Below are 12061 nucleotides of genomic sequence, written 5' to 3'. Positions count from 1 at the left end.
GCCCAAGTAGCACTTTCTAACCAAGACTCTCAAAACACTTTGTAAACACTGCCTAAACAAACCTCAGAGAAATTCTGAGAAGTAGACAGACTTTCTATTATCCCCAGTGCACAATTAGGTAAAGTGAGATACATATAAGTGCAGTGATTTGCCCAAGCCCATAAACAGAATTCTGGGCTACTAATTAAACCAATACATAAACACAGCTGGATGCAATCTGAATGCATGTGGGTAGGAAAACCAGAGACCCTCACTCAGACTGGGCAAGAGAGATTTCACATAAGGAGGCCAGCTGTTTGGCTAAGTACAGGAGAAGCCCACTTCTGTGAACATCAGAAATGATGGCGTCCTCATGATAAGCGAGAGCACATTAAGAATTTAAATGTATTGAGGGTCAAACATCACACCACCTTACATCACATTGTGTTCACTGCATTGTTTTGAACGGTTGCTCATTACAACTGCAATCTGTTGTGGCAGTATGTAAAAGAAATGTTTATGGCACAGATGCTAGAAGGCAATGATGCTACTCCAGTGCTACTTGAGCAATCAGCTGGCAGAGGAAGATGCTGAGCAAGGCAGCTAGTACACATTCCCCTGCACTCTGTTGGCCTGGGTCCTTTCCATCTACAGAGGGTTCCTGCAGCCATGCCATCAGGCCAACTCAATTTTCTCCAAACCCTAAACTAATTTCAGAATTATACGCTTAATTTTGTTGCTCAGTGCACAAGCAAGTTATGACCAGAGCGAATTAGTCCATAGGAAGGCAGATTCTGAAGCTACAATAAAATCTCTTTTGATCTTCTCACTCCCCTCTCCAGCAACCACAAACATAGTAACATGATGTGACTGAAAACAGTCCTTTATTGACTCAGCCTAGAAAAAACCAGTCGCACAGGCCAATCGCTTCTCATTGGGTTTTGTGGTTCCCTCCTAGAGAATGCTAATGAGACAAGAATTTCCATGCTTCATTTACTTAAAAAAAGAGGAGGGGTCAGCCTCCAACTGATGGACCAGGGGGGATGAGGTGGACGAGGCTTTCTTCCGGTAACTCACGGAAGTTCGCAGATCTAGATCGCAGGCCCTGGTTCTTATGAGAGACTTCAATCACCCTGCTATCTGCTGGGAGAGCAATATAGCGGTGCACAGACAATCCAGGAAGTTTTTGGAAAGTGTAGGGGACAATTTCCTGGTGCAAGCTGGAGGAACCAACTAGGGGCAGAGCTCTTCTTGACCTGCTGCTCACAAACCGGGAAGAATTAGTAGGGGAAGCAAAAGTGGAGGGGAACCTGGGAACTAGTGACCATGAGATGGTCGAGTTCAGGATCCTGACACATGGAAGAAAGGACAGCAGCAGAATACGGACCCTGGACTTCAGAAAAGCAAGACTTTGACAACCTCAGGGAACTGATGGGCAGGATCCCCTGGGAGAATAACATGAGGGGGAAAGGAGTCCAGGAGAGCTGGCTGTATTTTAAAGAATCCTTATTGAGGTTACAGGGACAAACCATCCCGATGTGTAAAAAGAACAGTAAATATGGCAGACGACCAGCTTGGCTCAACAGTGAAATCCTTGCTGATCTTAAACACAGAAAAGAAGCTTACAAGAACTGGAAGACTGGACAAATGACAGGGAGGAGTATAAAAATCCTGCTCGGGCATGCAGGAGTGAAATCAGGAAGGTCAAATCACACCTGGAGTTGCAGCTAGCAAGAGATGTTAAGAGTAACAAGAAGGGTTTCTTCAGATATGTTAGCAACAAGAAGAAAGTCAAGGAAAGTGTGGGCCCCTTACTGAATGAGGGAGGCAACCTAGTGACAGAGGATGTGGAAAAAGCTAATGTACTCAATGCTTTTTTTGCCTCTGTCTTCACGAACAAGGTCAGCTCCCAGACTGCTGCACTGGGCAGCACAGCATGGGGAGGAGGTGACCAGCCCTCTGTGGAGAAAGAAGCGGTTCGGTACTATTTAGAAAAGCCGGACGAGCACAAGTCCAGGGGGCCGGATGCACTGCATTCAAGAGTGCTAAAGGAGTTGGCGGGTGTGATTGCAGAGCCATTGGCCGTTATCTTTGAAAACTCATGGCGATCCGGGGAAGTCCCGGACGACTGGAAAAAGGCTAATGTAGTGCCCATCTTTAAAAAAGGGAAGGAGGATCCGGGGAACTACAGGTCAGTCAGCCTCACCTCAGTCCCTGGAAAAATCATGGAGCAGGTCCTCAAGGAATCAATTCTGAAGCACTTAGAGGAGAGGAAAGTGATCAGGAACAGTCAGCATGGATTCACCAAGGGCAAGTCATACCTGACTAATGTAATTGCCTTCTATGACGAGATAACTGGCTCTGTGGATGAGGGGAAAGCAGTGGACGTGTTGTTCCTTGACTTTCGCAAAGCTTTTGACACGGTCTCCCACATTATTCTTGCCAGCAAGTTAAAGTAGTATGGGCTGGATGAATGGACTATAAGGTGGATAGAAATCTGGCTAGATTGTCGGGCTCAACGGATAGTGATCAATGGCTCCTTGTCTACTTGGCAGCCGGTATCAAGTGGAGTGCCCAAAGAGTCGGTCCTCCGGCCGGTTTTGTTCAATATCTTCATTAATGATCTGGAGGATGGTGTGGATTGCACCCTCAGCAAGTTTGCAGATGACACTAAACTGGGAGGAGAGGTAGATACGCTGGAGGGTAGGGATAGGATACAGAGGGCCCTAGACAAATTAGAGGATTGGGCCAAAAGAAATCTGATGAGGTTCAACAAGGACAAGTGCAGAGTCCTGCACTTAGGATGGAAGAACCCCATGCACCACTATAGACTACGGACCGAATGGCTCGGCAGCAGTTCTGCAGAAAAGGACCTAGGGGTTACAGTGGATGAGAAGCTGGATACGAGTCAACAGTGTGCCATTGTTGCCAAGAAGGCCAATGGCATTTTGGGATGTATAAGTAGGGGCACTGCCAGCAGATCAAGGGACGTGATCGTTCCCCTCTATTTGACATTGGTGAGGCCTCATCTGGAGTACTGTGTCCAGTTTTGGGCCCCACACTACAAGAAGGATGTGGAAAAATTGGAAAGAGTCCAGCGGAGGGCAACAAAAATGATTAGGGGTCTGGAACACATGACTTATGAGGAGAGGCTGAGGGAACTGGGATTGTTTAGTCTGCAGAAGAGAAGAATAAGGGGGGATTTGATAGCTGCTTTCAGCTACCTGAAAGGGGGTTCCAAAGAGGATGGATCTCGGCTGTTCTCAGTGGTAGCAGATGACAGAACAAGGAGTAATGGTCTCGAGTTGCAGTGGGGGAGGTTTAGGTTGCATATTAGGAAAAACTTTTTCTCTAGGAGGGTGATGAAGCACTGGAATGCGTTCCCTAAGGAGGTGATGGAATCTCCTTCCTTAGAAGTTTTTAAAGTCAGGCTTGACAAAGCCCTGGCTGGGATGATTTAGTTGGGGACTGGTCCTGCTGTGAGCAGGGGGTTGGACTAGATGACCTCCTGAGGTCCCTTCCAACCCTGATATTCTATGATAGATCATATCAGGCTACAGAAACCATCTCCTTCAGAAATCAGAAGACGAAACTTTAAAGAGTCATGCACTGGATGTGAGTGTGGGATTTTTACAGTCAGCCATCCACAGTGAATCTGCAACAGCCATTCTCCAGCACAAAAGCTGAAGTCATGTTATATACAAACACAAGACACGGGAAGGATGCGCAGTGTCTCCGCCATGTAAATGGACTTTTCTGACACACAGGCTGAATTTCTTTTCCATTGTGAAGGCTACTTAACATCCGACTCTGCAAAAGTGGACACCCATTAAAAGGAGTGAACGCTGCACCTTATATTGAATTAGTGCTTCATCTTGCAATGAGCCCCTACTGCAAAAACAGTAGGGAGGAGGGAGTTGAGGCAACTAGCAGCTTCCATTTATGGAGTGTGTGACTAAGGGATAAGAGAAACTAACTGCTAAGATTGCACAAGATGCTCCTGAGGGAATTCTGCGCCACTGCACAAGGCAGAAGTTTGCAGAAATTAACGTTGCGCACACAATTTCCTTTCCCCCACAGAAATGGGCTGCAGTGCTGCTAGCCGCCACTGGACTCGGCAGAACCCAGCTTGCACATAGAAGACACCACGGGGGAGGGAGCTAGAGCAGTGGTTCTCAAACTTTAGTACTGATGACCCCTTTCACATAGCAAGCCTGTGAGTGCGACCCCCTTTATACATTAAAAACACGTTTTAATATATTTAACATCATTATAAATGCTGGAGGCAAAGCGGGGTTTGGGTTTCCATTGAGGGTATCTCGCCCCCCAGCTGGGCTCAGGGGCGGGGGGTAGAGAAACAGGAACTGGGTTGTCATAGGGGGTTCTTTAACTCTCTACTCCTGTGGGAATTTGTGTGTGTGTGTCTGTATGGTTACAGACATACTTGCTGACAGGTATTTTGAAATAAATTACCAAAATAATTGAAACTGGCATGATTATGTAGTGTTATTTTGACAAATAAAATTTGCAGAATTTTACAATATTGTGCAGAGAATTTTTAATATTTTGGTGCAGAATGCCCCCAGAGTAACAAGGATTTTCCAAAAAGGCCAAGTAGCTCTGTGTGTAGTGCACATATTGCTGCTCGTACAGCCATGTGTGCACAGACATTTATTCTTGAGTCCTTGGCTGGGCTTCAGTAAGTAAATCAAAGTCTATGTGCTCTAAGGCTGTGCGCCTTCCACTGATGCGAGAAAAGAAGACTGCCCCACTCACCGATCCACTGCTTCCACATCGAAGCAAAACCTCTTCTCTATTGAGTCAGTTTTCCGGCGTATGCAGGATTTGAGTGTGACTGCTTCATCTTCTCCCTACAAGGATACAGGACTTCTAGATTAGGTTGAGAACAGAACTGTGTATATTACACACACTCAGCCTACTAGAATTATGATTAATATGTATTAACCCCAGAGGGGATGGCTTGTGGCTCTAAGCATAAGGTTTGAAATATCCACACTCCCTGGAAATACAGCATTTGAATCTTTGCCAAGTGACCAGTCCATGACTTATAGATACCTCTGACTAAATCTTGGGGGGGCGGGGGCAAGGGGAGAGAAGCGGCACCAGCTGCCGGGGGCTGCTGAGCAGCAGCTGCTCCAACTATCCCAGGACCACTGCTGGGGGAGGGGGGTGGGGCCAGCAGCACGATCTGCTGTGGGCCGCCCCAGGACCTTTGCTCAGGGGGTCCCCGGGGCCAGCCACACCGGCCGCTGCTCAGGGGGTCCCCGGGGCCAGCCACACCGGCCGCTGCAGAAGTCACGGAGGTTGCGGAAAGTCACAGAATCTGTGACTTCTGCGACCTCCGTGACAGTCACAGAGCCCTAGAGATAATACATTAAAACTATATATCAACTCACTGAACAAAATGCATGCGAATTGAGCACACATTTACCAGCACAGAAGAGGAAATGCAGTGGGGACATGATAAAGATCCTTTTTACCATAACACTGCCCAAGACATGTATGAGTAATTACGACAACAAACATAGCACAGGTTTTTCTTTAATGCAATGCGAATTTAGACAGTTGTTGAGTGATTCCGTCTGATGTGTGCTCTTGATGTCTCAGGTGAATTTTTAAAAAACAACACTGATGGTTCGATTTAAAAAAAAAAAAAATTGAAAAAAAAGTTTTGAGTTTGCAAGCTTCCTGTGCTTTTCATGCCTTTTTCACGCTTCACTGACCAGTCGTGCTGGACAATCACAACACTGATATTAACCATTCCAGAAAATGTATTAGGGACATAGAACAACATTGACACCAATAGCCTGTTCTAACGAACTATCCACATCAGGGGTGGGCAACCTTTTTGGGCCGAGGGCCACATCTGGGTGAGGAAATTGTATGCAGGACGGGGTCAGGCTGTGGGAGGGAGTACGGTGTGCAGGAACGGGCTCAGGGCAAGGGATTGGGGCAGAGGAGGGGTGCAGGGTGTGGCAGGGGGCTCAGGGCAGGGGGTTGGGGTGCAGGAGAGGTGTGGGGTGCAGGCAGGGAGTTGGGGGGCGGGGTGCAGGAGGAATTCGGGCTCTGGCCCGGCACCTCTTACCTAAAGCGGCTTTGGGGTGGCAGCAGCGTGCACTGGGGCCAGGGAACCTGCCCTGGCCCCACGCCACACCCGGCCAGGAAGCAGCCGGAACCGCGGACTGGGGGAGGGGGCCACAGGGCTCCATGCACTGCCCTTGCCACGCCTTCAGGTACCTCCCCCAAAGCTCCCATTGGCCGCAGTTCCCTGTTCCCGGCCAATGGGAGCTGCAGGGGGCGGTGCCTGGAGGCAAGGGCAATGCACAGAGCCCTCTGCCCCTACCCTCACCCTGAGGCCCCAGGAATGTGGTGCCGGCCACTTGTGAGAGCGGCACGGGGCCTGTGGCACCACGGGGGACAATCCCGCGGGCCGGATCCAAAGCCCTGAAGGGCCGGATCCAGCCGACAGGCCATAGTTTGCCCACCCCTGCTCCACATTGACTGCAAAAATTCTGCCAAGAGGATCAACAGAGTTAGCTTGTGCCCCACTCCTAAACTCATTTCCTTGAAGTTAGCTGAATTTGCCCACTGCTGCCAGGGAAGTGGTATTCAAAGAATGCCATTTGGAGAGAAAGCAATTTTAAACTGATTAGTATTTGGCTCCAGCCATAGCCTGAGGTGGCTTCCCGAGAGGCTCAAAACAGGCTGACGATAAACAGAGCCTCCACAGCCTACAACAGAGATCCCTCTAAAAAAAGAAAAGGAGGACTTGTGGCACCTTAGAGACTAACAAATTTATCTGAGCACAAGCTTTTGTGAGCTACAGCTCACTTCATCGGAGATCCCTCTGCTGATCAAGAGAGGTCGCATATCTCCCTTCTGCTGCTGCTGTCTGCTTCAGAAAGATTTCTGGCATGGGAAGACTTGAAAGGCCTTTAAAAACTACAGTATTTGTTATAGCAGAGTCACTGTGGGCTAGTCTACACTAGACAATCATACTAGTATAACTGTGTCAGTTAGGGGTGTGGTTTTTCACAGATGTACCCTGGTAAGTAAGCTCTAGTGCAATGCAGTTATACTGGTATAAAAGGTACCTTATATTGGTACAGTTAAAGCAGGGGAAAAAGTCATCTGCTGTGGACAAGCACTCAATAAAGTGAGCATCCCCAAGCAAGGAGTCATGCTAAAGAACAGAAAGCAATGGAAGAGAGTCTATAGAAAGAGCCATGAGTGCTAGACAGCCCATATATTAATCTCAGGGGACATTTCTGCCATTACTGAAATGTAGGGGAGCTGAAGTATTGTGGTCAGGTCACCCTTAAAAAGGGGACTGATCTCTGTAGGTGCTTTGCTTGGTTAAAGAAATATAAATTCATACAGTGAAGAATGTATCTGGCACTGGCCACTGTCAGGAGACAGGATACTGAGCTAGATGGACCATTGGTCTGACCAAGTATGGCCATTGTTACATTCTTGTGTTCTTACACTACACCAAATTTAGGCCACTTTATTTCTGAGAGCGTCCACACAGGGGCTGTGCAGTTTAACTAATCCACTTTTAATTCTCTCCTTTAATTAACTCGGATTAACTTTCCTGAGCTTCCCCAAGTAGACAAGCCTTTAGGGTCTGCACATGTGGATTTATTCTTGAATAGCTCCATAGGTAGACAAGCTCTTACTCAGTTGCTGAATTAACACTGGCAGAGTAAACAATGTATTTCCCCACCATGATGGTTTACATAGCTTGTTAGTACCCACAGAGATGTGATCTACATCTCTTTCAATCAGCACCCTGAGGCTCTCTTTACAATATCTGCATATTACTATTTTGAGCCACCCTTTCAGTGACTAATTAGCTAGTGATGTGGGTGTGTGCCAGAGAGAGTGGATGTTAACAACTCCTTAGAGTACTCACTGGAGGGGAAAGCTTCTGACTGAAAGGCAGCAGTGGCCTTTCCAACAAAGAGTTCTCTCCCAGGGAAAAGTTGGGGTGTCAGCCTCAAAAGATAAGAAAACATAGGTGCCAACCCTTTACTGTGTCATTCTGCTAAAAAAGAGTTTCTAGCAGAGGTTAGTGGGGAGAGAAGAGACTTAGAAGACTGGATAGAACCCACCAATGAAATCCATCAGTTTTGGCAGTTTCAAGGGCTTGTCACTGACAGACACAAGGCACTCCCAACCCAACCTTTCTTGGGCCAAGAGCAAGACTCACGCCATCTCTTCCCCAGAAAATGACGATTAGGGTGACTTGGCGTATTTCCACTCACCCCTTTTCCTCCAGACTTCTGGTCAAATGGTACCATAGTGATTCGTTTCGATTCCCTCTGATACGTGCAGTAATGCTTCACCCAGGAGGTCCCAAAGTGACCTACAATGGAATTTAAGTTTTGAGATTTCTAACAATTAACTAAGGTCTACAAAGCAGTTGTTACCAAAGCCACAATTAAACATCCTAAGACCAACTATACAGACTTTTGCATCTATAGTTCTCAAAAGCACCTTACAAAAGCGAGTAAAAGCATGATAATCCCCACTGCATGGAGGGAAAAGCAGAGATCTGGAGTTAAATCAATCACTGGCAGAGTCGGGAATAGAATCCAAGTCTCCAGACTCCGAGCCCAGTGTCCCATCCATTGGACCAAGCTGCTTCCTATGGACAGACCTGGTAATTTGCTAAATTAGCTTTAGTTTCATATCCCATGATATAATCAGAGAATTAGCTACAGAAAAACTACAGAACACACCTGTTAGTATTTATCTTGCCCACCTTTAGTCATTCATGTACATTCTCCAAGCTTGGCTCCATCCAATTTTGCAATGTACCACGGAATGAGGCTTCAGCAGTTTCACTTGAGCAAATTACTCCTCAATCTGCTATATTGGCTCTACCCACTATCATCGGCCTTCATGTCATTTCAGCTTATTCCTAGAATGTAGCATTTACTCACTCTCCTTGCAAGGCAGAACTGGGCATTTAGTGAGGTTCTCCTTTATCCCACTGTACAGACTCCAGACCGTTTTTGCAGACAAGTTTCTCACTTTTAAGGAAGATACCCTACTAACTGCTTTCCCACTTTTGCCTGAGATCATCAATTACGGCGTTCTATCTACATATTTATCTGCCCGCATCATCATAGCATCGGAGCACTTCACAATCCGTAACGTATTTATCCTCGCACACCTCCGTGAAGTAGGACACTGCTGTTATCCCCATTTTACAGAGAGGAACTGAGACACAGAGAGGACAAGTGACTTGCCCAAGGCCACACAGGGAGTGGAGCAGAGAATTGAACCAGTCTCCTTAATCCCAGACTAGAGATGAACGACTGGGCCACCCTTCTTCTTCATAGAAATTAAAGATAGAATTGACTCAGTAGATCATTTAGGAGTCTTTCCTGACCCTTGGATCAGGCTCCTAGTAGCTGGATTCTAGTCCCTCCCCCTACCACGGCAGGGTTGTTCAATGTAGTATCTTCTCTAGTGCCAAGACCTTTACTTCTATCCACCCAGGGTGATGAGACAATTTGCTAAGATGGGCTTCAAATTCCATGCCAGACTCAGGGAATTTCCAAGTTACATGGCCAGAGCAAAGTGCTGTAGGGATAGCCCCCACCTATTCTGGTTAGTACTAGACACAATTCATTTTTCAGGGATAGCAAAGAGAGTATGCCAAGGAGCTAACAGGCTCAGCAGGAACAGACTACCTCTTTGGGTGCAAAAAACCCAAAGGCTGGTAAAAGGAGAACTGTGAGGTGTGAACCATGGAACCAGCTCGTATGCTGGTTGTCCTGTGGGATTCACCTGCAGCACCACAATGCAGAGTCACCATGGGGGAAAGCTGAAGGAGCTGGAGATAATTTCCCAGAACTGCAGAACATGGGCCCACCCTGCCAACAGGGGGGATACTCCTGCAGAAAGCTGCACAAGCGGCTACCCTAGGCCTGTAATTCAAATCCAACTCAAGAATTGACAGGATTTATTTCTTCCCCCAATCCTGCCACCTCTTGCCATTTCACATGGACCATGATGTTTTGCAGAGCCAGTGCTCCCACTCTGCACTTCAGTCTCCTCTGAGTGGCAGCAGAGAGCAGCTCAGTAACTTCAAGGCAAACGCACTTACGTTTCTCCTGGACATAGAGGTAGCCTTCCATTGTGAAAGGGCTGATGTTCTTGTGCTCGTCGGGATTCTCCTTCATCTTCCTCATCAAGGACTCAACCTCCGATCGGGTCCCTTCAAAACGATTTCTTGTCTATGATTTTTGAAAAATATATTTTCCATTATCCACGTTTCCTCAGAGCTTTCAATAGACACAGCGCTACCTGTGTGCTATTGTTAAAGGAATTTACATAGAGACAACCAGGGAACAGTGGCTAACTTTATCTGGTGTATTTTCCATGCCACCCTGGTTCAGAAGTCCATCCCTATTCAGCAAAATACCGAAGCTCATATTTACACTCCACTGACTTCACCAGGACTTACGTCCTATTTAAAACACTTTGATGAATATGAGTGGATTTAAGCACATGCTTGGCTTATTTAGAGTCTCTGTTCCCTCATCTCATAATTTTTAATGCTGATAGTTATGGTTGTGGCTGGCAGCACTGCCAACTAATCAGGTTACCTAACACTTCCCATTATAACACCCTGTTTTCAGTTACTTGATCAAACTTTTACTGTTTGGGCTGAAATTTTCTATGCCAGGTGTCTGCCTCAGGCTAAATGTTATTGGAAAATTTCAGCCAAAATGATTTGGTAATTTCTGAGAACCAGGCAAGGGGAAAAGTACATTTTACCCATGCTAAATTCTGACAACTTTGAAAAGTTATAGTGCCCTTTTGCTTTGGAGTAAGGACTGGTAATTTGGCAGGGGGTGGGGGGTGGCTTTTGTGTCAGCAATGTTCCTTTTGCCGTTCCTGTGGAGAATCACTCAGATCTGCCCAAGTTATAATCCTTATAAAAAACAACCAACCAACCAACCGTTTGCACATCAATAGAAACTTGCTAGAGCTTCAGCTTAATTCCCAAAAGATCCCATCCTCTGTGTGCAAGCTCTAGACGGGCTGAGCAGGTTTTTTCCTGCAATTGCAGCGGTGGCCTCTGTGGACTGTGCCAGGCCCAGGTCTGGGCACTGGAACGGAGAGCAGGTAGCCTGTCTGTGCTCTGCTCAGCCCAAGCAACATGGAGGAGGAAGCTGCCTGAACTGAATGCAGAAGGAAAAAGAGCAAGACATAGGGATGTGGGGTGAGTAGATTGGATAAGGAGCCAGGGACAGGAGGGAAACTGGGAACCAGAGGAGCAGGGGAGACAGACATGACAAGGATCTAGGGCACAGGGGGAGAACTAGGGCTGGCACAGGAAATCTGAGTTCTGACATTTCCCAACTTTGCAATCTTAATAAGGTTTTTACCATTGTGTGCGCGCATGCGTGCAATATATACACATGCTGTAGTATTGTACAGAATCGGTCCAAAATACAACAGTGTTACTATGACATTTTGGGCAGACAGAGGCAGGAGTTTAAACAGTTCTGGGGGGTTTTTTTAGTGAAGGACTCTGTTTGTCTCCTCTACTCCCAGTGCCCAACCCTGACTAGGAGGTTGGAAATCAAATCTGATCTCTTGCACAACACCACGGAGCACTGTGGCTGTGCAAGCGAGATCACCCAGCGCACCTCATTTTGACAGGTGCGCGAATGAATTCTATTCAATTTTGTAATCTAGCATTCAGGGGCCAAGGCTGGTAAGTGGCAGAACACCAGGGGCCCCAGTTACTGCAGTCTTTGCTGAAAGTGGAAGCACCACACAATGATAGGTAAGACACAACAACAAACTGCTTCATCAAATGGTTTCACAGGGCTGCATTTTTGACTTTTTGGAGGGGTGGGGGAACAAGCACTGAGGTGTGTGGTGTTTTTTGGGAGTTTTCTGATGACTGTTTCAGAGAGAATTAAGCAAATTTGCATCCTTTGGAGAAAAACAGTAATCCTACTAAAAAAAGGCAAACAAGCAATGCACATTTGATCTCCCAAACACAGGCACAAGTCCACCTGTTGGATACTAA

The 12061-nt window shown here is 46.8% G+C and overlaps 1 protein-coding gene across 2 annotated transcripts in view; it reads right to left on the bottom strand.

Annotated features, from left to right (window-relative positions):
* ARHGAP26 (Rho GTPase activating protein 26) overlaps nt 1-12061 on the bottom strand; it is a 309239-nt gene that overhangs the window by 194130 nt on the left and 103048 nt on the right. For both annotated transcript variants that reach the window (XM_074960515.1, XM_074960514.1), the window contains exons 8-10: nt 10121-10250; nt 8268-8368; nt 4756-4850 (exon numbers count right to left, since the gene is read on the bottom strand). In XM_074960515.1, the coding sequence (XP_074816616.1) occupies nt 4756-4850; nt 8268-8368; nt 10121-10250 (326 nt within the window). The remainder of the gene's footprint in view (nt 1-4755; nt 4851-8267; nt 8369-10120; nt 10251-12061) is intronic.

This window comes from Natator depressus, chromosome 8 (genome assembly GCF_965152275.1).
Source record: "Natator depressus isolate rNatDep1 chromosome 8, rNatDep2.hap1, whole genome shotgun sequence".
NCBI lineage: Eukaryota > Metazoa > Chordata > Testudines > Cheloniidae > Natator > Natator depressus.
This window is presented reverse-complemented; position numbering and strand designations above follow the sequence as displayed.